The sequence below is a fragment of the Aquarana catesbeiana genome, linkage group LG04, assembly GCF_042186555.1.
Source record: "Aquarana catesbeiana isolate 2022-GZ linkage group LG04, ASM4218655v1, whole genome shotgun sequence".
NCBI classification, from domain to species: Eukaryota; Metazoa; Chordata; class Amphibia; order Anura; family Ranidae; genus Aquarana; species Aquarana catesbeiana.
In genome coordinates, this window is record NC_133327.1 from 255,304,590 (window position 1) to 255,332,040 (window position 27,451).

The window sequence follows — 27,451 nt, forward strand, 5'->3', positions numbered from 1 at the left end:
ACTGTTACTTACGAAGTTTTGGGTTACTAAACCAATCATTTACTTATAACAGTTATGTTTGAACTGCAACATAAGATATTTCCAGCTGCAACTTTATATAAACAGAAAAAATACAGCTGTAGGTAATTCCTTTGTGGGTATTTAACATAGTGGAAAGAACAAAAAAAGCAAAAGCTTACAGAATAAAGATTAAAATTTCTGGTTTATAGACTAAAGAATGTAATTTCATGTATTCTCATGAAAATTAAATAATTAAATTAAATAAGCCCATTTTTTTGTATAGACTCTACCTTTTACTCAAAGGTACCACCTGTCTTTGTTCCCATATGCCTAGGCAATGAAATATAAAAATGTTCAACTTAAACAATATCTCTTACTTAATATTCAATCCATTAAAATATACCTTTTTTTAACCAAATTGAAAATCCAGACACTTTCAACTTGCCATGGAAAGAAAATTCTGTATTAGCAAAAATATGTAATCATGAAATAGTACACACAAAGCAATCAGTCAGCCAAAGTGCCCGTTACAATTACTCATTTTGTTGACAGATTTGTTATATCTATGTTGATAAGATGACACTGTAGTAGATTTATTTTCTTTACAAATGCCTGTTAAGGGGTTGGCAAGTGTGCACAGATTTATTTATCATGTTATTATATCTTACATTAGATCAGGTTTTTGTGGAGGAAGACAGAAGTCCCTTCAGTAACTCGATGGCAGAAGAGATTAAGTGAACCAATACTTGGCGACAGCAGGGAAAAAAAACATGTCCACAGTTCACAGACACAAAAAAATGTATTGTTTAGCTTTAAAACAATAAATTAAATTCCAGATATTGATATCCAAATTGAATTCTTTATAATATCCAAATATAAACTCACAAGAACTCATCAAAAAGCTCTATTACCTAAAATCCAATATTTGAATTTAACTTTATAGTTCAAAAAAGTTATTTTTTAACCAGGCGGAGATTTGGTGATACATTCCGCTTCTTAGCACACACTTATGTTCCAATTCTGTAACAGAGAGGACTAAAGGATGAACCTCTTAGGGATTCAGATGCTTTGTTCAGACTTGCTTAGAGTCCCGTATTTATCTTTTTGATCAATTAATTTGGCTGGCCCTTGCATTCAATATTAAAGGACATAAAAGTCACTGTTATTGTTGGATAAATCCGTATACTGCTGTAGACTGAACGATGCTACAGGGGCTGGTGCAGGTGTCTGCTGGCTGACTGTTCCATTTGGAACCCAATGTGTTTTATTTCCATATGTCAAAGGTTTGCATAAGTGTGTTTCCCACTTGGGTTTTGCACCTGCCTTACATTTATTTCTAAGTTTATTGTCACTCTCACAATATGTCACACAACACTGACAGGCCTTGCCAGCTTTAGGACCATTTTTCACTTTAACTGTGCCCAAAGATGCCTTGTTTTCTTTGTTACTGGCTTTAGAAGACTGTACAGGGGAGGTTCCTTTTAAACGTCTCTTCTTCTTCTGAATCTGGTCAAGACTGATGTCTGATTGAGAAGAACAGCTTTCGTTCCAGCTTGATCTTGTATTTAGACTGCGCAAGGGTAATACCAATCTTAAAGCCTTCCAGAATCTTGAGCTGCTGCGTCTGGAACTTTCACCCTCCCAGCGAACACAGGGAATACTCTCCTTGAGTTTTGAAATGGTGGTATGTGTACCATGGAGTGGCTTATATTCCACAATGATGAGATTAGTGCAGAGAGCATTTTGACACACAATGCCAAGTTTGAACTCCAACATACTAATACTCTTATCTGTTAAGTAGTCGGGGCTCAAGACAACAATCATTCTTCGACTTCTTTGAATGAATTCAAAAACTGCCTCTACTGTATCTATGGAATACAAGGGAAAGCATGGCAGGGAAAAGTGAAATGGTAGAGGAATCAGACGGAGAAAAGAAAGTTACAAGTGAGACAAAACTATAGCATTTTCATGCAGGAAATAATTATTAGGTTAGAAAATGGGTAATATGAATGCAAAGACAGCAAAAACATTACCAGAAGTTATGACTTATATATGCTGTATATAAGGACTTATTGTAAACCTTTGGCTGAGCTATGCACATTTAATTTTTTATATAATCTCAAAAGGTCATCTTTGAAACAAGTTCTTGACCTCTGTAACTGTAGGCAATGTGGGGCAATTTACCCTCAAATTTAACCACAGAAGCAATTTAGTACCTCAGCTCACCCTGCCATAGCAATAGCAATATGGGTCCACAATAAACTATAGTTTGCCTAATTTATGGTTGCTTAATACTTCCAGCACCCCTTATATGCATTGTCTCAGTCCTGAGGGGTTCCTGCCCCATTTCCCTCTCTGTGAAAATGTTTTATGTTTACACAACACTAAGATATGTACACTTATCATGGGCAGTGCAATAAATAATGGGAAACATTCTAACGATTTTAAAATTAAAGTTAAATTGCCCCTAAATCTCACAACAAATAAAAGCATGAATGAAAATCATAGATTCAGATATGCCTTGTTTGACCTTTTGTAACACTTTTTCTGAATTTAAAAATACAGTTTAAACATAACCTGTCAGGAAAAAAATAAAAGGATATGACAGACATTGACATGCAGTTAATCTTGTTGCTGAAGTCTGGGAGCTGGTATATCTAGGCACAAGGACTTAGTGCTTTCTAGGTTTGAATTTGGAGGGTTGTGTGTTAAATTCGGTTTTAGAGTTAAGGTTAAATGTTAATTAAAAATTAGGTTAAGGGTTAAGCGTTACGGGTCAAGCTAAGTGTAAAAGTGTATCCGTGCTTTCCCCATGAAGGACAAAGCAACAGGATTGCTAAAATGGTCCCTACAATGCTCTTACTTCCATTTCCTTTCCCCACTTGCCTGCAGAAGCCAAGAGAGGAAGCCCTGTATAAGCGTCATGTTAGAGCTCACAGCTCTCTCTCTGCCCCTATTTAATAGCATCAATGCTGGGTGTTTGGTGGCTCAGCACCCAGCATAGCATCCTGGGAAGATTGGGGGTTGTATTTTCCCCATATCTAAAAAAACAGGTATTTCTCCTTGTGGCCAAATAGAGCAGAGAGGGAAAAAAGGAAAGATGAGCATGCATTTGGGATGGTGGGGGCATTAGAGGGAAACTGCATGGGCATAGTGTGTAATGTGAGGGGTTGTTTTATTTCTTTTTTTTTTACATTACTGTCACCAGAGGCTTTGGAGAAATATCAGGAGTCTAAACAGATACCATGATGTTCACTTTTTAGCTACAGAAATAGACAGATGATGCAGTCCTCAATCTCCTTTGCCATTTGTGTTTACTATCCCTTTGTTAACGGAGTAACACTTAAGCGCTTCTACTGAGCACTCCTATGTTTATTCAGGGGGTCTGTAAATGTGAGCGACATCCTTGCCAGTCCCACACTCACCAACTTGGGATACCTGATACTCACCCAGGTGCAACCCACTGACAGGAGGTTAGAGAGAAGGGGGAGAGGCCAGTAAAGGTGGGGGAGAGCCTTGGGGATGGGGGGCACAGGGAGCATGGGGGAGAGGCATAGTCTGATACCACACATGGGGAGAATCGGTCACAGGCAGGGCACACTGTTGGGTGGTGGGGGTCACATTTTAGTGAAAGGCTGAAATCCGTGGCTTGTCAGATGCTTATCACAGCTATTTATTAAATGAGCAAAGTCTAGGAGATCCTTCTGCTATAATTTCATGGTCACTAAAGTGACCAAGAGCTTGAAGCAGATGGGAATGCAGAGGACGTAAGATTTACCAAGCTAGCCAGCTGGAAGAAGATCTCTATCTTAGTGACAGACTTTTCCCACTTGCTTTTGGACCTAGTAGTCCTGTGCAAAGGACTACCTGCGCCAAAAAACAACATACTGCTAAAGCAAGTGGTTGGTTATAGATTAAAGCTCCAAACATCCAGTGGAAAAGCACCTGAAACAATGAAATACATTTACATATGTAAGGCAGAGTATCCCAAGGAAAACAGACAAATAAAAGTACAGCAGCTCCTGAAAAATAATTCTGAATAAATTCTCATCACACAGTAATGTTGGATTTTTTTTTTTTAATTTGTCTGAATAGGATATTGCTTCTCATGAATATTCCTGTGGAATTTTCACAAATACTGCAAAATCCCTTTGCAAATATTATGCACTTTTATCAGTGACAGTTCCTTGTGTGTCAGGCACAAGGAAATTGCTTTGCAAGATACACTACTTAGAAGCTGACATGATGACGTGTTGTGCAGATGCTTGTAAACTTTGCTATGGCTAATGAACTATAAAGAATGGATAGAGGATTTCCTTTGGGTGAACATAAGGAAGTTAATTGAGTTTAAAGGTATAGAGGGCCGTTATGGAATATATAATTTTACAGTGTAGCACTACTAAAATGGAAGTCAGGGACATCATTAATCTTGTTCATTGCCTCTCTCCTCCTAATTGTTTCTCTTTTACTGAATATTGATGCAAATATGCATATTCAATATTGTATGCCAAATGGGACTGGTTTGCTTTGCGTTTCCCAGAGTTAATTCTGCTTTATTGTATTCTAATTTCCCATCTTGATTCAAATTTAGAGTGACAGACTCAGCTGAACACAAGACAACCTATTCTCCTGACATTTGTCTTAACCAGAAATTGAAATTGATTCTTTATGATTAGACTTACATAAAAAACACTTGCTTATTTTTATAGAGCATTCTGGGTGATCCAAACTGTTTTATGAAACATAGGTAAAACAAGGAAAATACACATACTACATTTTGATGCTAAATATATGTTGCTTAAATTATTGTGTGCTTTTTGGACTTCATGGTCCAAAATATAACCAAATGACCAATACATGTCTGTATCTAAGAACTTTTAAACGTAAGCAGGCATGATACAATTCTATAGCAATAGAAATGGTATGCCAAAAAAGTAATAAAGCTATTTAGAGACTTTTGTTTCATTGTTATTACATTTCTAATTTTCAGTAAAGTTGTGTGATTTTCTCATCTGTGCCTCTTTGTTTATATAACTCACATGGCTTATTTCAAGCTAGCTCTTTCATCTACAGTTTATAAGTGTAGTAATTTACAAATTCTCTTTTTGTGCCTTTGTGATCTGCTAGTGAGCTTTAGTCGGTATAGGTGTGTGCCTGGTGGTGTTCTATAAGCACAAAGTGAATTAACTCCGTCACCTGCTCTAAAGAGTTGGCTACAATAAATATCTGAGGAACTTCCCGGTTTCACCCAGGGATGATGTTGCTGTGACACCAGTCTAATGCCCTGTACACATGACCGGTTTTGCAGTCGGAATAAACTCCGACGGAATTCCGCTAAAAGCTGTCTTGCATACACACGGTCACACCAAATTCCGACCGCCCAGAACACGGTGACGTACAAGATGTACAACACGTACGACGGGACTAGAAAACGGAAGTTCAATAGCCAGTAGCTTCCGTCTCCCGGAACAGCATACAGACGAGCGGTTTTTCCGATAGTAATTTGTTCCGTCGGAAAAATATAGAACATATTATCTAAGTCCATCTGAATTTTCGACAGAAAAAGTCCGATGGGGCAAACACGGTCGGAATATACGATGAAAAGCTACCATCGGACTCTTTCTGTCGGAAATTACGCAAGTGTGTATGCGGCATTACTCTAGGCTTTAGGGCCTTAGGATATGCTGCAGGGACTGTGGGAGTTTGCAGCATAAAGGTGGTGGGAGACTATTGAGTAGGAGAGTAATATAGGAACCTATTACTTTCATGCCTTGAACTGCAAGACTAAGATACCACTAGAATCTCAGATGTAAAGGAGCCAAACAAAATATTTAGTGTCCAACCAATATAGCCCAATGAGTATGGGACCCAGAAAGCTAGAAAGACAGAAAAGCAGGAAAACCAGAGACTGTTTTGAGAAGAAACATACAGGTATCCTGTGCTCCCTTCACTCCCCTTCCCTACACTTCATGCACATGCACAATAAAACTTCAAAATCTAAAGCAGGGACTGGTTCCCATAATTCCAACCAACCTGAGCACAAGCACTTCTCCCCGAGACAAATGTGCCTAGGACATTTATCACTAAGTAAGTGGGACTGGGACATTTGTAATGTAGCCATTGGTTAGCAGAAGAGCCATATTCCTTTAAAATGTGTCTTCCTGCATCCAAATAGTGCTACATACAGTGCCTTAAAGTGATTGCAAAAGCTTGTTTTTTTTTTTTAAATAACAAACATGTTATACTTACCTCCTCTGTGCAGTTGGTTTTGCACAGAGCAGCCCGGATCCTCCTCTTCTCGGGTCCCTCTTTGCTGCTCCTAGCCCCTCCCTCCTTTGAGTGCCCCTCAGCCAGCAGCATGCTACAGGGAGCACCCAAGCCAAGTCAGAGCTCCGTTTATCCATTCAGACACAGAGCCCCGACCTGGCCCCTCTCTCCCCTGATTGGCTGACTGACTTTGATTGACAGCCACGGGAGCCAATGGCGCCACTGCTCTGTCTCAGCCAATCAGGAGGAGTATACTGGATCGCTGAGGGGATCGTGGACATCGCTGGAGAGAGAAGGAGCTCAGGTAGGGAATTAGAGGGGGGGAGGTGCTGTGGGGGCTGCTACACACAGAAGTTTTTTTTTATCCTAATGCATTAAGATAAAAAAAAATCTTCTGCCTTTACAACTCCTTTAAAAAAAAGGATTCATAACCCTTGCAATCTTCCACAATTTGTCATGTTACAACCAAAAACGTAAATGTATTTTATTGGGATTTTATGTGATAGACCAACACAAGTGGCACATAGTTGTGAAGTGAAAATGATAAATGGTTTTCCAAATTTTTTTACAAATAAATATCTGGAAAGTGTGGCGTGCATTTGTATTCAGCCCCCTTTATTCTGCTATGCCTAACTAAAATCTAGTGGAACCAATTGCCTTCAGAAGTCACATAATTAGTAAATAGAGTCCACCTGTGTGTCATTTAAGCTCAGTATAAGGCTGCGTTCACACTGGTCCAAAAAAACGCTCCGACATTGGGAGCTCATGTCGCATTACCTGTGAAATTCAATGCTTCCCTATGGGAGCCGTCCTAACTGGTCCGACACAAGTCGTTCTGACTTTAGAAATGCTCCCTGTACTACTTTGGTCCGACTTTGATCCTACTTCAGCCCATTAACTATCATTGAAGTCGGATTAAAGTTGGATCGCCATCTCGCATGATCTGACTTCGGCATGCGACTTGTGCTCAGATGATCTTGAGGGCGAACTCCGCACCACATTTTAAATAAAAAAACGGCATGGGTTCCCCCTCCAAGAGCATACCAGGCCCTTGGGTCGGTATGGATCTTAAGGGCAACCCCCTATGCCGAAAAAATGGCGTGGGGGTTCCCCCAAATCCATACCAGACCCTTATCCGAGCACACAGCCTGGCGCTTGCTCGTCCCCACCCCCATTCCTGACCGGCCAGGCTGCGTGCTCGGATAAGGGTCTGGTATGGATTTTGGGGGGACCCCCACGCCGTTTTTTCGATGTAGGGGGTTCCCCTTAAGGTCTATACCAGACCCAAGGGCCTGGTATGCCCTTGGAGGGGGGAACCCATGCCGGTTTTTTATTTAAAATTTGGCGCGGAGTTCCCCCTCAAGATTCATACCAAACACAGTGCCTGGTATTGGCGGGGATCCAAGTCAGATCCCCGTTCATTGAAAGTCGGACGCATGCCGGCTTCATGTCACAGGGCAAAGTCGGATCCAAAGTAGGACGGCTGTCGTGTCAGACCAGTGTGAACCCAGCCTAAATACAGCTGTTCTGTGAAGCCCTCAGAGGTTTGTTAGAGAACCTTACTGAACAAACAGCATCATGAAGGCCAAGGAACACACCAGACAGGTCAGGGATAAAGTTGTGGAGAAGTTTAAAGCAGGGTTAGGTTATAAAAAAATATCCCAAGCTTTGAACATTTCACAAAGCACTATTCCATCTATCATCCGAAAATGGAACGAGTATGCCACAACTGCAAACCTGGCCATCCACTTAAACTGACAGAACAGGCAAGGAGAGCATTAATCAGAGAAGCAGTCAAGAGGCCCGTGGTAACTCTGGAGGAGCTGCAGAGATCCACACCTCAGGTGGGAGAATCTGTCAACAGTACAACTATTAGTCGTCCACAAGTCTGGCCTTTATGGAAGAGTGGCAAGAAGAAAGCCATTTTTAAAAGAAAGCCATAAGAAGTCCCGTTTGAAGTTTGCGAGAAGCCATGTGGGGGACACAGCAAACATGTGGAAGAAGGTGCTCTGGTCAAATGAGACCAGAATTGAACTTTTTGGCCTAAAAGCAAAATGCTATGTGTAGCGGAAAACTAACACTGCATGCCACTCTGAACACACCAGCCCCACCGTGAAACATGGTGGTGACAGCAACATGTTGTGTGGATGCTTTTATTCAGCAAGCACAGGGAAGATGGTCAGAGTTGATGGGAAGATGGATGGAGCCAAATACAGGGCAATCGTAGAAGAAAACCTGTTAGAGTCTGCAAAAGACTTGAGACTGGGTCAAAGGTTCACCTTCCAGCAGGACAACAAACACTAAACATACAGCCAGAGCTACAATGAAATGGTTTAGATCAAAGCATAATTATGTGTTAGAATAGCCCAGTCAAAGTCCAGACCTGAATCCAATTGAGAATCTGTGGCAAGACTTGAAAATTGATGGAAATTTCACTCTCTAGATGTGCAAAGCCGGTAAAGACATACCCAAAAAAGACTTGCAGCTGTAATTGCAGCGAAAGGTGGTTCTATAAAGTATTGACTCGGGGACTGAATACAAATGCATGCCACACTTTTCAGATATTTATTTGTACAAACGTTGGAAAACAATTGATTCATTTCCTTCCACTTCACAATTATGTGCCACTTTGCGTTGGTCTGTCACATAAGATACATTTACGTTTTTGGTTGTAACACGACAAAATGTGAAAAATTTCAAGGAGTATGAATACTTTTTCAAGGCACTGTAAGCATTGCGGAAGAATACATGGACACATCAGTTAATTGCTGTCTACTAAAGTAAAGTAACCAAATAAATAGTTAAAGTGGAGTTCCACCCAAAAATGGAACGTCCACTTTTTGGATTCCTCCCCCCCTCTGGTGTCACATTTGGCACCTTTCAGGGGGGGAGGAGGGAGCAGATACCTGTCTAATACAAGTATTTGCTCCTACTTCCTGGCATAGATCACCGCGGCGCTTGCGGTGACCTACGCCATTTCCAGCACCTACACTGTCCTCTCCCGCTGTATTCTGGGAGACACACAGGTCCCAGAACACAGCAGGGACCAGAGAGGATGAGCAGCAAGACTCGCGCATGCGCAGTAGGGAACCAGGAAGTGAAGCTGCACGGCTTCACTTAATTATTCCCTTACCGGGGATGGCGGCGGCAGCCTTTTGGGGGGAGCGGGTACCTGTTTTTGACATATACCCATTCCCCACTTCTGGGGGACCTCGCATGCGCAGTAGGGAACCTGCTGAGAAGCCGCAAGGCTTCACTGCCAGTTTCCCTTACAAGGAATATCGGCGGCAGCACCTGAGAGCCTATTAAAAAATTGGCTGGGCTGCTGACATCACTGGATTCCTGGACAGGAATCCAGTGATACTGAAGCTTTTAATATTAAAAGTCAGCAGCTACAGTATTTATAGCTGCTGACTTTTAATTTTTTGGTGTGGGGGGGGGGGGGGTAGCTGGAGCTCCGCTTTAAATTAGCCCATTATAGAAATGTATTACACTCTCCTGGAAGTGTTGGATCCCTAGGACACTTTGGTTTGCTATAGAATTAAATGTATACTTTAAATTGTTTTGAAGCTCTATTGCCAAAGATGTGAATACACAATATGCGCAATGTCTGCAAGTGTTTAAAAGGAAATGTTATATCTGGTGACAGGGTCTCTTTAAATCCTTTTTTGTTTGCTACATTTTACTAATTTTCCCTATATAACTGCCAAACACCAAAGTAGCTGTAATCATGAAGCCAGAGGTGAGAGTATTTTTTATTGAGGGAAATAGGGACGAGGTCTCCTTTACTAGACATTTGTATATTACATATTCACTCAAATAAGATTAAATAAAAATGTATATTACATATTCACTCAAATAAGATTAAATATTTATCCAAACACACCACCTTCAAGGATAAATAGTGAAATATTCATTATTTAATTCAAATAATGAATTAAAGATTATTTTTTGTTAAGACGTAGCCTTCTTCCAGCACTGGCCACATGTTTATCACCAGTGCAACAAATTTCATTGTGCTTCACATTTCCCATGTTAATTGTATAGATTTTCTTTAAAATGTGCATTGTATTTTAGATGAGTATAGCCATGAATCAGGCACAATGCTTCCTTTAACAAGGCTATTTATTCCAGTACATAAAGCTGCAAGTACTATAGTATAATAAACCCTGATCCTATACCAGTCTCTCACCATAAATAAACCATTTACAAGAGATTTAGCCAGTGTATATGTTGTATTTTCTGGCTCTTTACCACATTGCCAGGAAAACATATCTGCTAATGAAATAAAGAATTAAAGGTTTTCATAATTCTATTACTAAGAAAAATTGTCTTGTGGAATCTCTACTAAAATTTGATCAGTAGGATTGCTCAACAATACTGTCTCTTGCTCATTCCTTAGGCTATGCTGGAATGACAAGCTGACAGAAGAGTTGGCCCATGTGTGTTTAGTATGGGATATATTTCTGTGGGTGTCTCAGTGTCCGAGCACTTCAGGACCAGTTAACTAACAGGCTAATAAACATGAGGACCATCTCAATTTATTGTATACTACCATATAATGATTTGATTTTATTGAACTCCTAGCACAGCGTGAAAACTAAGAGCTCTGAATCATAAAAATAATGTATAAAACAAAAATGACAATCATTTAAATACAAACCAAAAAAAGTGGAAAACAAAAAACATATTAATGAACATAAATCATTTATTTTTATTTATTTATTTCAGGTACTTATATAGCGCCGTCAATTTACGCAGCGCTTTACATATACATTGTACATTCACATCAGTCCCTACCCTCAAGGAGCTTACAATCTAAGGTCCCTAACTCACATTCATACATACTAGGGACAATTTAGACAGGATCCAATTAACCTACCAGCATGTCTTTGGAGTGTGGGAGGAAACCGGAGTACCCGGAGGAAACCCACGCAGGCACAGGGAGAACATGCAAACTCCAGGCAGGTAGTGTCGTGGTTGGGATTCGAACCAGCGACCCTTCTTACTGCTAGGCGAAAGTGCTACCCACTGCACCACTGTGCCGCCCATGGTGTATAGAAAAGGCAGTTCTTTATTTTGTTCATGTAATATGTAACAAAGGCAAAAACAAACATAAGGTAACATAAAGGAAATCCAGTGCTGTAAAAAAATGGATAACAATTTTAGCAATATCAAAAGAATTACGAGCCAGCCAGTTGTCACTGGCTATGTTTCATTGCACTGAGACATTGGTTCTCATCGGCCATCACACTGTTAGGGGACATACATCATATATTTACACACTAGCCCCCACTGACATGCCTTGAAGCAGAAAACTCGCATTAACCTTTATAGGCTGAGAAAATAGGTTAGCAATTTCATTGCAAGGCAACACTTTGTACACAATCACTGGCTAACCTCCCTGCACAAGTGCAATTTGTCTAACAGCACTAAACTAGCCTAATTGATCATACGGATGAAAGGTTGATCATAAAGATAAAGGTTCCTTAAAATATTTTAAATATTGTTTTTTTTACTTTGCCTGGTTCACCTTAATGGCGATTTAATAAACAGTGATTTGGGAAACTGAACTAAAGCTGAACTCCGGGCACAACTAATTTGTGATAAACATTTATACAGTATATCTGCATAACTTTACTAAGGCTTCATGTACGCATAGCCTACTTTGACTGCCGGCCACCAGAAAACGCAAACCGCTGCAAAATTGCAGCACAATATTAGGTAGCCGGGGGTCAAATCGTTCCTATCATGAATGCGATTCCTTGGCATTCAGGAGAGGGAGGTTGAAGCTCCCCTAACCACAGCAGCAGCTCCTAAACTCTGCTAAAAGCCTGTGTGTCCATTAACACATAGGCTTTTATGGAGCGTTGGCAAAAAAAAACACCAAAAGCTCCTAAACTCAAGTTTAGGAGCTGTAGGGTACATGAAGCCTAAATGTGCTCTTCTTATATCCTTCTGTGTTTCATGGAGCTTTTAAATCTACGGAATAGATTGCTTTCTGACATTAATAAGACAGCCATTTCCTATCCATGCATCCAATCATCCAACCTGCTTCCTATATGATGGACAACCATTTGGCTCACCACCAATCTGTTGCTCACCCTCCTGTGTTTCACCTCCGAATCAGCCATATTATACCTGCATGAATAATCTTTGCCTATGCTGCAGAACAGCAGTCTGACAGTGGGTGGAAGAAGGATGTAGAAGGTGATCCATGCTTGGAGCTGTGGCTGTTATGTGATTGCTTAGACAATAACAGCAAGCAAGGCAACAGTATAGTGCTTACCACTCACCTTTCCCTACTTCTGTTTAATTTTTGCCCACTGCACCTGCAGGATAGGTAGAGGGAGGTGAGCATGACAGCTACTTAGCTTGCTGGCTCAGAGCTGTCAGGCTATGTTCGAACCAGTCACTTCGCAATCACAGCAGCCTTATAGAGAACAGAAAAACTGCTGCCTTGCTCAGTGCTATCAGGCTCCTGTAAGTGTCAGTGTCTGCCATAAAGGGATTAAAGGGGAAGCTGAGCAGGGGTCAGAAATCATATCATTTGTTGCCCTGCTCATAGCTGTAAGGCTCCTCTAGCTACTTAAATCATGATAGCACTGAGCAAAACTGCTAAGTGATTCTGTCCACACTGTACCTGCCATAAAGGGAAAATGAGAAAGTGAGCAGGAAACTGCAGCACCACTGCTGTATTACCCTGCTCAGCATATATGCCTGCCTGTGCTGTACGTGCAGAGGTAGAGCAATGTCAGTTTAACAATGAAGCTTAACTTTTCCTCTACTGCAAAATCTTACAGTGGCGATAGCAGAGTTCTCTGCTCCCTTGTTACCCCTCCTGCAGCTGCTTACAGTCCAGCCCATACAAGCTCTACATGTGTGCACTATCTGTGTACAAAAAAAAACATGCAAGGTTCTCAGCCAAGTACTCACACTGTCTCAAGCTAGGGATACTTCTGATAAGGGACCCTTTTATGACATTACTAGGTCTAGAAGTTGGAATATATCTAGAATAGAACAAGGTAGGGAGAAAATTGGTTTTCCTCCATTAAGGGCTGGTTCACGCCAGATGCAGTCCAGTGCATTTTAATTTGTATCAAAAACACAGTGTTTTTCATGTATTCCAATGGCCTAAGTTCTCAGCAGTGCAGTGCGTTTCAGTGCAGTCAACAAAAGTAGAACATGCTGCATTTTTTCTGTATGGAACACATCTGGAATGTGTCAAAAATGCACCGGAATGCATCAAAAATGCTCATACAGAAACACATGTGGAATGTAGAAATAGTAATATAAACTGCCCCTAAATGGGGAAGGAGTGGAAGCTTTATCCTATTTCTGTTGCCCAGAGTACAGCTTTAAAAATAGAATTTAGTGAGTGCTGCAGAAGGACATGTCTATGTAAATAAAGGAAGATAGCAATCACCATAAAAAAAACAAAACTGTACTTGAAAATGCTTATTCTGAACCTGTCATTATTCTGAATGTATAAATTATTGAAAAGATTTTAAGATGACCCAGTAAATCCTTAAAAAAAACCCCAATATATTCCTACAAAATAATTTTTACACTAACCTCTCTAGCTACCCATGTCTCATACCCTTGCCTCATTTCATTGTTGTACCCTCATCAGCATCTTTAGCATTCAACATTTCTGAAACTATTGGGTGCTTTTGTTGATGCAGTCTCATCCTCAAACCGCTATGTCACCACAAAACACCAACTGCATACCAGTTTTTTTTTTTATCCTACCTAATCAGCCCAGCTCAGGCAAATATAAAATACACATTTATGTATAGTATTGATTCCACTAGTTTCAGAAAGCCAAATATATTAAACAAAACCCAGGAGCACGACTAAAAAAAAAGTTTGTTTCGCTGATACTTTAAATACAGAAGTTAGATCAGTTAGATAAGGGAAAAAATCTCCCAATATGCATCTGGACATACTAGTCTCCTTGTGACCAGGAATTGCTGGGAGTCCTAATATTTCATATTTAATAATTATACAAGGTAGTATGTGATTTTCTGAAACATTATTGTATAATTATTCTGGTTACCTAGGATGCAGATAAGCAACACAGCACACCCACAACCAGCCAATAAGGTGGCTGTTACTTTTTCCTTTTCCTTCCTCTGACCAATTAAAATGTCTTTCCTGGAAATGGAGGATGCAACCTGCAACTCCTCTCATCTCTGCTCCACCCCAGTCCAGATCATGACTCTGGAAGTTAACGAGCAGGAGTAATAGGTACAGACAGCAAATCTTCACATGGCTTTGATCAACAGGTAGAGTGCGACTGACCTGTTGCTGACCTATGATCTACATAAAACTTCAGCTGGTCTTAAGGATTATCACTTCGACTGTAAACTTTCCACACAGATGGATGGCTAACATGGTACAACAATACTATGGCATTTATACTATTTATATAGTATAACTTTTTTGTCATTCAGTTATATATCCAAGTGTCTAAAAATTCAACTCCCTGATACATACAGCATGTCAGTGCCACAACATATGTATGAAGTCCAATATAGCTTCAAGGGGGTTTCCTACAAAGTGAACACATAGTGAACACTCTTTGTTGTGATGAACAGTATTTATCTAAGAAGGCCATGTGTTCATGTGTACCTAAAGACCTGCATGCAAGCATCTCCCCAACGTTTGCTTCATGTATTTTGTAGATCTGAGCCTTCTACACCTTTCTTGCTTCTTGAATATTTCCCAACCAGTCATCCGATCACCAGTCACGGTGGGTAGCTATGACAAAGTCAAGCTCTTCTACCAAGATAGCTCTCTCTACACAGAGACACAATGCAGAACTAGAAACAATAAGTCAGTAATTAGAACAGAGATGCAGAGATACCACAGGCAATACTGGTGACTAGTCCTTTGCTCTTCGCTTGTCTTTTTTGGGAATTTCCACAGTTCAGGTCCACTTTAAAATAAGACTTTAATTTCCATAACAACAAATACATAAAACGAGAAGCACAGCCAAAGCTCATTTGGCTGTACTTCGACCGCGGACCACAGGAGTGCAGTTCGTTCTGCACTCCTGTGACCCATTTTTAGCAGACAGTGGGCTGAAGCCCGCTGTCGGCTGATGTCACAGAGCCGGTCCAGACTCGGGAAAGATCACAAGCTGCTGTGAGTCTGAGCCGGCTGCTCTCGCACCCTCCACAGTCCAGCTCTCCAGCCCAGCTGGGGGGGGCAGAGCAGAAAGCCGGTGACTGACAGTCACCAGCTCTCTGCTACGGGAGCACTGAGAACTGAGCAATCGGCAGTGTTTGATTGCTCGGTTCTCAGTGTTAGAGCCGGAGGGGGACAGATGCTGCATCCACCTAGGTAAGTATGATTCTAAATAAAACAAATAAAAAATTCCCATACCTCTTTGAACATATATCAAACATATTAAATGCATGTATGAAATACAAAGCTAGTACATACACCTAAATAGTCTTATTAAAGGCCTTTTTTTTATAAATAGTACTTTCAGTAATAAAAAATGTGCAATGATAAATAATCTAAACTGCATTAATATGGCACTGTTTCTGTGACTTTTCAAGCAACACCCGTTGCCTTATTACATATTAAAAGCTGTTTAGTACACATGCTTTGGGAATGCATGCAAACAGTAGTAACAGAGCCGTTAACAGTAACGGTTATTACCTTAAAACACATGAGAATTGCCTGGTGCTTGGAGCCAGGGTTTCTCAGACTCAAACACTGGTTAGCCAAGCAATGGGTGTTTTATAAATTAAGCACCATGCTTGCTGCAACCATCTACCTGCAATTATATGTGCTGCTTCAATGGATATAAATCATTAAAGCAGCCCCTGTGCTGTTAAAATAAAGCAATTCAATTTTTCAAGCAATAACCAAATACTGCATATATTACTGCAGTGTGTAAATTTTCACCTGGTGTTTTACATATGCAGGAATATTTTTTCCTTTGCTAAATGTTTTGTAAGCATATTTTTCAGGCACGTGTTTGGTGGCTGCTTTAGGTTTAAGTTTTAGGCATTTAGAAGATAAAAAGCACACGCAACACTGTTTGGTTAAAAAAAGATGTACAAAGGGTAATGATGATGTCAAAGCGAAATAAGAGACTGAACAATCAATCAGTGTTTACCTCTCCTTAATACAGAGAAGCCAGGCTAAAGAAAGCTGTCTGGCAGCTGTGTGTGACAATGTTTTGCCTAATGCTTTATGTTTAACCACTTCAGCTCTCACACCTATACAACCCCTATGGATCAATACAATTTTTGCTCTCAACCTGTTTATCTAGCAACAACTTTGTCATTACTTGAGTTAACAAAGGAATACATATATCTTTTTAGGGCAAACAATACTTTTTTTAAATATTCTATTACAAAAATAGACAAAAAAGTAACAAAACCTGTCCCGTTTAAAATGACATTAAAAGTATGATTATGGTAAAAAGTATTACAAAAAAAGGCTTTTTCATTTAATTTTGCACTTTCTTAAAGCAACTCTAAAAAGGGTAACCAATGGTTAATAAGGGGTTAAACAGGAATTTTATAAAAAAGTTGTTTATTTTTAATTGTCAGGTTGCTTTAACTGACCTTGTATGCAGATCGAAGTTACTTTGCATCTCTATCTCACTTCTGAACAGTGTTTATAAACATTGTGTCAGAAGGTATCTTTTTCGACAGCAGCAGTCACACAGCAACTCCTGACTGTCATTTTGAGAAAGGGAGCATCAGCAGGGCAGAAGGACAAGGCTTAACATGCAGGCCCTGTGTAATTCCATGAATTTTTGGGGCATATGTAGCACATCCAATTTCCACAACTGGTTATATATCACGTCAGCATTTTTTTTCCATCCAACTTCTACATCCAGAATGCTACTCACTTCTCTTTAACTTTTCCACCTTTCTATGTCCTTGAGTCTTTGGTTAAAGGTCTCTAGAGCTTCTTTACAACAAGCAGCTCACATTCACACTTGTCAAGTAAAATGCAACTGGGATGGCCTAATACTTTCCAGAGATGTTTGAAAAATATCTATCTTAAACACAGGTCTTCAGCGTGACTTCCTCTTAGCTTGCAGCATCTGAGAAGCTCCAAATCTGGATTTAAGCAACTTAATTAAATGTGGGGTTATCTTCCCCTTGTGTTACTTTTCTGAAAATATCAAAAAGTCAAGTCAATTTACTATTGTCTGTCAAGATCAGCATGTCAATTTCAGAGCCCCTCTGTAGTGAAGGCTGAATTATGAGTGAGCATTTGAAAGCTACCTGTGTTCTTTGTAAAATAGGTTTTCTTAACAGGAAGGGCAACATGAAGCTCTTTCCAAAACCTACTCCCTGGATGTTTAGATTTTTCCCCTTTCCATTTAATTACACTGAGAACAGATTGAGCTAGTTTTATCTCCTTCACCTTCTTTTTGTTCTTAATGGCCTTATACTGAACTAACACAAGTCGGATATTGCCCTGGGAAGCCATGTTTTCCAAGCCGGCTTTCAATTCCAAGAGGGCCTGGGTACCTTGGTGGATATAACTTGGGCTAATGACAACAAGAAGACGTCGGCTTTTCTTAATGAAGCTCAGTGTCTCATCTGTAATGACTGGTGGGAAAAAAGGAAAATATTAGTGTTTCGAGAGTTCTTACTGTATTTCTAGAGAAAAGGTCGGTAAAAAGTCAATTAGCAGGAATATTTTTTTTATTATGTAATCCTATAAATGCTGTCAGGAATTGTTTCATTGGGTCCCAGCAAAGTGATTGCCTCATTTTAAATCATGATACGTGAGAAATGCTTTAATTACTTATGTGCATTTGGAATGTCCTGAGTGAACAGAGCCTCTACAGGTACAGGAATAATATGTGAAACCTCCCCAGAATAACCTTATTCCTGCAAAAGGTAATACAGCTCTGATGTGGACAACTATGAAGACCTCAGGGAATCTGCACATCTTGTGTTACTACTAATTATTACATCACTGTTTAACAATATTAATAATGTTCAAGGTTCTGGGCATACTTTGCTTTAATGATGTTAAACTGAAATGCAACAATTTCTTACAGTGAACTATAATCACATGACAGTCTAGACAGTTTCCTCAACTGCTACATACATAGTCATTACACCAGATGGTCACAGCAACTAGACATATGCTTCCCACTAAAAATAAGAACAAGTACTTACGAAGAATAACGGTATCGTCTTACAAGGCCTCTCTATGGAGTTAAAAATAGATGATACAGTATGGTTTCCTGAAGCCTAACGAAAGGTCATTTTAAAGACTCTGGCCATATTGCAAAAAAACAAAATAGCTTGTTGTTGGACTGGCCAGATAAGGTAAGCTGTTATCATCCGCTAAATAGAACAAACACACACAAATCAAACTAAATTTGTCAAGTCAAGATACTTGAAAGTGAAAATGCAACTTACTTCCACCAGGTAAGCTGTCTCTGTCAAAGATACACAGTTTGTATCCAAATTCATTTTCCAGAACTCCTCTCAGAGTCACCAGAACAAACTCTTCTTCCTCTGCATTCCTTGCGTAGGAAACATACACATCATATTCCTTTCCATCTGCGAAAAATCAACAAATGTAAACCAGATACTGTATAGGCAAACAAAATACATGATTGAAAAACCAACGTTCAAAAAGCAGTGCAATGCTAAAGAACAGAATGGATTTTACTTATTCTTCACAGGGTTCTATTACATTGTATTTAATTCACTTTTCATGTAGTAAATGAAAAGAAAAAAAGTAATCCCTTAATGAACAACATAAATCCGTGTTCTTATTTGCGGTGTATCTCTGCACCAGGGCATAGATTTTTGCTGGCCATTATTAAATATTTAAAGTTGAATGGAATAGAGAATCATACATATTAGTTAAAGTTATGCTCAAACGTTTGCATACCTTGGCAGAAAGCATGAAGTTATGGTTATGATATTGAAAACATGGATGATCATGCCAAAAAACTGTCTTTTATTTGAGAATAGTGATCATATGAAGCCATTTAGTATCACATAGTTATTTGGCTCCTTTTTAAATCTTAACCAGTTGCCAACCGACAAGCCATCCGCCCACCCTCAATGTACTGTGGACAAGTGGCGGATCTGGGCAAAGCGACGTACCCGCACAACGCTCATTCTTCTGGGTTAGGAGCACACGTGTGTGTCCCCCTGCTGCCATTCATTGCAGGAGCAGTTGATCAGCAGGTCCCAGCCAATGATTTTGTCTGGGAACCCTGCTGATCTCCCACAGTGAATGGAGAAGCAGCCTTGTGCTTGTGTTTGTAAATACAGGCACAGGATCTAGCTGGTTCTTCTCTTCCTGGACCCTTTTCAGTCCAGGAAGAGAAGAGAGAGACACAATGAGTAAAAGCAGCACATTTTACACACACACACTTTAGAAAGGCATGTTTAACCCTTTGAACACCCTCATTAATCCTTTGATCACCCCTGTCACCCAGCCAGTGCCATTAGTACAGTGTCAATATACAGTATTTTTTATTGAACACTGTATTACTGCCAATAGCCACATGAGATAGCATCAGGGTCAGTTAGCGTCAATCCCAGCAAGGGTGAGTTAGCATTAGATTGCCTGCACACGATCGTGTATAGTGTTTGTACGGATCAATATATTACAGATCAATATAGTGCCCTCTTAGTATAGTTTCCCTAAAAACTCAGTGTTAGCAGGATCAGCCCTGTCTGCTGCCAGCACTTGTGTTTAGCTAACGGTCACCTGTGATACACTGCACACAAAACCGCAGCATTGACAGAATCAGATCTCTACTAGCACTAGCAGGCACTAGCAGGCACTAGCAGGCACTAGCAGGTAAATTTTATTTTTAACAGCCAGGTGCTCTTTTCCCCATGAGTTGCACTAGGTACCTGTAAATTTAGTACCCAAAATGTCCAAAAAAAGGAAAACTAGTAAAGAGGCCTACAGGCTTCTGAGCATGTCAGATGAGAGCGAAGGGGAAACCTCTGACAGAATGCGCCTCAAAATACGAACCTGTAGAGAGCAGCGGAAACCCTGACAGGTAGCTCAGATGATGGAGAAGAGGACCCTGTTAAGATCAGGCATACCCGACCCCAGGTAGCTGAAGTGTTAGAAAGGCATGACTTGTCTCATCTGCAGCAGGGTCCAAGTACTAGTGCTGCACTACTTTTTGGTGAACTGGCAGGCACCAGCAGATTAGTACATGCTGGCATTTGACACACCAGCACTGAAGTATCACTTGGTGACATGGTGAGTCCTAAAAGTGCAGTCCATGCTGGTGTGGTGGCTAGCACTAGACGTGTCCCGCAGCCACCTAGAATTTGAACATAGGCCCATAGAGCCCATAGTGTCCTTCCGGATGTGCCTGCAAATCCTGATTGGCATCCCACAGATTCAGCAGCACCTGGAATTCAGGTGGAAACATCCCCTTGATTTTTTTGAGCTGTTTTTCACAGAAGATCTCTTTAATTTTATTGTGGACCAAAGCAATTTATATGCTGATCAGTAATCGCCGCCCACCCAAATTCAATTCTTTCCAGAGAATTCTCATGGAATCCTATCGGTGTATCCGAATTTAGGACTTTTTTGGTCCTAATCCTCAACATGGGCATTACAAACAAGAATGAGTAGTGGTCATATTGGTCCAGAGATCCGATTTATCATATGCCCATGTTCTCTGCTGCAATGCCCAGACATAGATATGAGACAATAATGCGTTTTATGCATTTTAGTGATAACACACTGTCATCCTCACAGTGACCCTGAATATGATCGACTCTACAAAATACGGCCCCTCATAAATTACCTCACTGAGAATTTTGCTGATACACCCCAACAAAGCATTTGCATAGATAAGATCCTCATACATTTCACTGGCCACTTTCCATTCAAGCAGTATCTCCCCAGCAAGCTTGCCACATCAAGGGTCAAAATGTATTAGCTCTGTGGGAGGGCAACATGCTATACATGTGATTTTAGCTTTTTATGAGGGAAGGGACAGTGAAGAGGAGACCCTTGACTGCCCAGACCACATGGGCAGTAGTGGCAAGATAGTATGGGACTTGGTGTTGTCTGTGTCCTGCAAGGGGTACCACTTGTAAGCGGACAACTTTTATACAAGCGCGCCACTTTTTAGACACACATACAATAATGGAATTGGCTCATGTGGCACTACGCGCCCTTTTTGCCGGGGCTTCCCCCAATGGCTTGTAAATACCATACTTAGAAAGGGAGAGAAAGCCTGCTTAAGAAATAATGAATTGCTCACAGCAAATTGGAAGGACAAACAGGATGTTTTAGTCCTGTTATCCATTCACCCAGACATGATGATCCAAATTAGCACAGCATCTGGTGTAGTTGAAAAATTCCTCTGTGTCCACAACTATAACCTTAACATGAGAGGGATGGATTTCAACAACCAAATGATGAAGCTGTATTTAGTTTCCTGCAAAGTCAGACACTGGTACAAAAAAGGTGTCTATTAACTGCTTGCCAACCGGCTCACGCCGATATACGTTGGCAGAATGGCTCTTCTGGGTGAAACCTTGTATGGGTATGTTGTGCCCTTTAAGAAGCGTCAGAGGGAGTGTGCCCGCTGCACGGCGGAGGACCCGATGCACGTGGCTGGCAGGAGCGATCGTCGGCGGCCACGCACGATCGCGGGCACGAGAGCCAGCATGGAGATTTGTGCGTGCTCTGTCAGGGGAGAGGAGACATATTGTTTGTTCCTACTAAGTAGGTACAACGATATGTCTCCTTCCCCAGTCAGTCCTATCCCCATACAATTAGAACACACCTAGGGAATACACATTTAACCCCTTGATCGCCCTCTAGTGTTAACCCCTTCACTACCAGTCACATTTACACAGCATTTTTATAGCTCTGATCACTGTATAAATGTCAGTGGTCCCAAAAATGTGTCAAAAGTGTCTGATCTGTCCGCTGCAACGTCGCAGTACTGCTAAAGATCACAAATGACCGCCATTACTAGTAAAGAAAAACAAAAATAATATAAATGCCATAAAAATTCCATAAATCTTTCCCATAGTTTGTAGGCGCTATAACTTTTGCGCAAACCAATCAATGAACGTGTATTGTGATTTTTTTTTTTTTACCAAAATTATGTAGAAGAATATATATTGGCCTAAACTGATGAAGAAATTTGTTTTTTAAAAACATTTTTTGGGGATATTTATTATAGCAAAAAGTAAAAAATATTGTCTTTTTTTTCAAAATTGTCGCTCTTTTTTTGTTTATAGCGCAAAAAATAAAAACCGCAGAGATTATCAAATACCACCAAAAGAAAGCTCTATTTGTGGGAAAAAAGGACACAAATTTCGTTTGGGTATAGCATTGCATGAGTGCGCAATTGTCAGTTAAAGGGACGCAGTGCCAAATTGTAAAAAGTGCTCTGGTCAGGAAGGGGGTAAAATGTTCTGGGGCTGAAGTGGTTAATCTATTTCAATTGGTTGCATATAACGCTTTTGTAATTTACAAAGCAACTGGAGGAAGTAGACCCTTCATAAAATTTCAGGAAGAGATCATCACAGCCCTTTAGTTTCCAGAAGGTGCTGTGGCCCAAACCCCAAATCCAGATGCAGTGAGCCAGATGCATGACAGGAATTTTCCTGATGTCTTCTCTGGTGCCCAAAACCAAAGGTCACCCCAAAGAAGATGTCTTGTCTGTAGCAGGCAAGGAATAAGACGAGACACCTGCTTTTCCTGTCCCTCCTCTCCTGGCCAAACTAGTCTCTGCATCAAGGAATGCTTTCGTTGCTACCACATATTAGTAGAGTATTAGTATAGGGTAGAGCACGGCACAGTTTAGGAGACACAAGGGTCATGAAAGATATTAGTCAGGAAACTGGCTATTGAATTTTGAGAGACCCTAAAATCACATCCTGGAAATTTTACAGTTACAGTTTTTATAAGTTACAAAAAAGTTTAAAGAACTAAAAAAAAAAAAAAATAAAAAAGTAAAAGTAAAAAAAAAGTTAATACTCTGGTGTTACTGTTTTTTTTTGTTAACCGTTCTTGTTTGCTTTGCAGGAACGCCATTCAGCTGCAGCACTGATCTGTTTATTCTGACAGCAGCAGGGTGTGCTTTCAGGATACATACATCGGTTCTTGCAGCGCTGCAGGATAAGATTTCTCATACGCAGATAAAAAAAGAATGTATAAGCACAAGCATAAGGTGCCTGGGTGGTCAGTGGTCAGATCGCTCCTATGCTTTGGTATATATATTTTTCTTTTTTAGGCACAGATTTCAATTAAAGAAAGTTGTTGTTTTATTGAGTTAATGCTCTATTGTTACAATAAATTGTATTATTCCCTCTGTATCATAATAACATGTGTCCCTGTGCTTGTGTAATGTAAAAAATCCGCTGATCTGTACCTGTATACGCTGTGCTCCGGGCGCTCTGCTGACTTTTCAGCTCCCTTGTTTCTCCAGGTCGCAGCTGCAGTGGGCGGGGCTGAGCCGCCCTGCTGATGTCAGCCGGGAAGGAGGGGGAGAGAGAGCATTACAATCAGCTGAGCGGCTGGAGGTACAGGTACAGATCGGCTGAGTTTTTACATTACACAGGCCCAGGGACACATGTTCTTATGATAAAGAGCTGATAATACAATGTATTAGCAGATATGAGAGGAGCGGTGGAGGGGGGATTGCGGGCACAGGTATGAGAAGGGTGGGGAGGGGGGAGGAGGACAGAGGAGACACAAACACAGGAGAGCTGATTGTGGATGACAGAAGCATACAAAAGGACCACAATGCCAAGGCTCAGCAGCGGGGGGGTATAGCCAGGCAGGATCAGCCAGGTATTACAGGTGTTACAGGGTGCCAATTGACACAGCACAAGTGTATAACATGCTTTAAAGGAACAGGATCTTTTTTTGGGGGGTTAACAAACACTTTAACCATTGTTGTTTTATTTTCAGGAGCACCATTCAGCTACAGCACTGATCTATTTTTTCTGACAGCAACAGGGTCAGTGATTTTAGTGCTGCAGTAGGAGATCTCATCCCCAGTTAAAAAAAAAAGAACATATATGCCCAAGCATGAGGGGCCTAGGGTGGTCAGTGGGCGAATCGCTTCTATGCTTCTGCATATATTTTTTTCACTTTTTTTGGACAGAGATTTCTTCATCCACATTGATCGATGTAATGGAGGAATCTGTTGGCTTCTTTTTTTTTGTTGAGTCCACAGACTGAATGGAAAAAAAAGATCATTACACGTATGCCCAAAATTAGAAGTTGGTGGACACTTTTTCTGGTAGAGATTTCTTCGTTATTACTATTATACAGGATTTATATACAGTGAGGGTAAAAAAGTATTTGACCTCCTGCTGATTTTGTACGTTTGCCCACTGACAAAGTAATCAGTGTATAATTTGAATGGTAGAGTTATTTTAACAGTGAGAGACCGAATAACAACAAAATATCCAGAAAATACATTTCAAAAAATCTATAAATTGATTTGCATTTTAATGAGTGAAAAATTAGTATTTGATTCCCCCTATCAATCAGCAAGATTTCTGGCTCCCAGGTGTCTTCTATACAGGTAACAAGCTGAGATTAGGAGCACTCTCTTAAAGGGAGTGCTTCTAATCTCAGCTTGTTACCTGTATAAAAGACACCAGTCTACAGAAGCTATCAATCAGATTCCAATCTCTCCACCATGGTCAAGACCAAAGAGCTGTCCAAGGATGTCAGTGACAAGATTATAGACCTGCACAAGGCTAGAATAGCCTACAAGACCATCACCAAGCAGCTTGGTGAGGGGTGAGTTGGTACAATTATTCGCAAATGGAAGAAACACAAAATAACTGTCAATCTCCCTCGGTCTGGGGCCCCATGTAAGATCTCACCTCATGGAGTTTCAATGATCATGAGAAAGGTGAGAAATCAGCCCAGAACTACATGGGAGAATCTTGTCAATGATCTCAAGGCAGCTGGGACCATAGTTACCAAGAAAACAATTGGTAACACACTATGCCATGAAGGACTGAAATACTGCAGCACCTGCAAGGTCCCCCTGCTCTAGAAAGCACATGTACAAGCCCGTTTGAAGTTTGCTACTGAACATCTGAATGATTCAGAGGAGAACTGGGTGAAAGTGTTGTGGTCAGATGAGACCAAATTCGAGCTCTTTGGCATGAACTCAACTCGCCGTGTTTGGAGGAGGAGGAATGCTGCCTATGACCCCAAGAAGACCATTTTGTTTTTCTGCTAAAGGGACAGGACAACTTCACCACATCAAAGGGATGATGGACAGGGCCATGTACCGTCAAATCTTGGGTGAGAACCTCCTTCCCTCAGATCGGGCACTGAAAATGGGTCGTGGATGGGTATTCCAGCATGACAATGACCCAAAACACACGGCCAAGGCAACAAAGGAGTGGTTCAGGAAGAAGCACATTAAGGTCCTGGACTGGCCTCGCCAGTCTCCAGACCTTAATCCCATAGAAAATATGTGGAGGGAGCTGAAGGTTTGAGTTACCAAATGTCAGCCTCAAAACCTTAATGACTTGGAGAGGATCTATAAAGCGGAGTGGAACAAAATCCCTCCAAAGATGCCTGCAAACCTGGTGGTCAACTACAAGAAACGTCTGGCCTCTGTGATTGCCAACAAGGGTTTTGCCACCAAGTACTAAGTCATGTTTTGCAAAGGGGTCAAATACTTATTTCACTCATTAAAATGCAAATCAATGTATAACTTTTTTGAAATGCGGTTTTCTGGATTTTTTTGTTGTTATTCAGTCTCTCACTGTTAAAATAATCCTACCATTAAAATTATAGACTGATCATTTCTTTGTCAGTGGGCAAACGTACAAAATCAGCAGGGGATCAAATACTTTTGTTCCTCACTGTAGTGCCAAAAGTTTGAGCAGTGGTTTACGTTAGGGCAAACAGTATATTTACAATACAATTTAATACAGGAGGAATCAGAGGGCCCTGCTTGCTAGAGCTTACAATCTAAAAGGGAGGGTTAAGTGATACAAAAGGTAATAACATGTGGTTCCCCCATACTCAGAAGAAGCAGCATCAACATGCCTCTCAGCGAATACCTTGTCGTGTCTACTTTCCAAAAAGGGGTAATCTGGGGGGGGGGGGTGTTTATACTATCCTGCCATTTTTAGGCCTCCAAAACTGTGATAGGTAGCCAGGAAAGGAAGTGGGGCATTGTGCCCTTTGAAGGTGGTCATTGGTTTTCAGGCACCCGCGGCTAGGCTCCCAAAAAGTCTCACACGTGGTTGTTTTTGAGAAGCACAATACGACAATGCTTGAACAAAAATGAGATGCATGGTAGAGTTGCCAGAAAGAAGCCTTTACAAAGCCAATGTCACAAAAAGTCCGGTGAGGCATGTCAAGGTGTTGTGGGGCATATTATAACCAGGCTTTTTTGTAGCATTTTTGCAGTAAAGGCTACTTTCTGGCAACTCGACCATGCAGCTAATTTTTGTTCAGGTATCGTTGTATTTTGCTCCCTAAAAACAACCCCACTGTCTTTTTCCAGAGTAAATTCCCTGTATTTCTCATGAGATTATCATTGGGCTTTTCTTTTTATCCTAAACAATTCCTCTGGCAGTTGTGGCTGCAATCTTTCTTGGTATACCTGACCTTGGCTTGGTATCAAGAGATCCCGGAATTTCCCACTTCTTAATAAGTGATTCAGCAGTACTGACTGGCATGTTCAAGGCTTTGAAAATCTTTTTATATCCTTTTCCATCTTTATGAAGTTCCATTACCTTGCTACGCAGGTATTTTGACAGTTCTTTTCTGCCCCCCTTGGCTCAGTATCTAGCCTGTTCAGTGCTTCCATGTGAGAGCTAACAGACCCATTGACTATTTATACACAGACACTAATTGCAATTTTAAAAGCCACAGATGTGGGAAATTAAACTTTTAATTGCTATTTTAACCTGTGGGTGTCACCTTGAGTGTCTGTACCAAGGCCAAACATGCCAAAGTATGTAAACTTTTGCTCAGGGCCATTTGGGTGATTTCTGTTATCGTTATAATGTAAAAAGGAGCCAAACAACTAAGTGATAATAAATGGATTTGTATGATCACTAGCTTTAAATGTAATTTGAATTTTCAATATCACTGCCAAAATTTCATGATTTCTGCCAGGGTATGCAAACCTTTGAGTACAACTGTATGTATAAGGTTGTGTATTCCATTACCCGCAGACAGC

At 40.6% G+C, this 27,451-nt stretch overlaps 1 protein-coding gene across 2 annotated transcripts in view; it reads right to left on the reverse strand.

Moving 5' to 3' along the window:
• Positions 1 to 445: 445 nt before the first annotated feature.
• Positions 446 to 27,451, reverse strand: part of IL1RAP (interleukin 1 receptor accessory protein) — a 406,084-nt gene continuing 379,078 nt past the window's right edge. The window contains exons 10-11 of one of the 2 annotated variants that reach the window (XM_073626394.1): positions 18,684 to 18,827; positions 446 to 1,868 (exon numbers count right to left, since the gene is read on the reverse strand). In XM_073626394.1, coding sequence (XP_073482495.1) covers positions 1,141 to 1,868; positions 18,684 to 18,827 — 872 coding nt within the window. In that variant the 3' untranslated portion in view covers positions 446 to 1,140. Of the gene's footprint in view, positions 1,869 to 11,323; positions 17,859 to 18,683; positions 18,828 to 27,451 lie in introns of those variants that run through there. The other variant, XM_073626396.1, reaches the window with a different exon arrangement.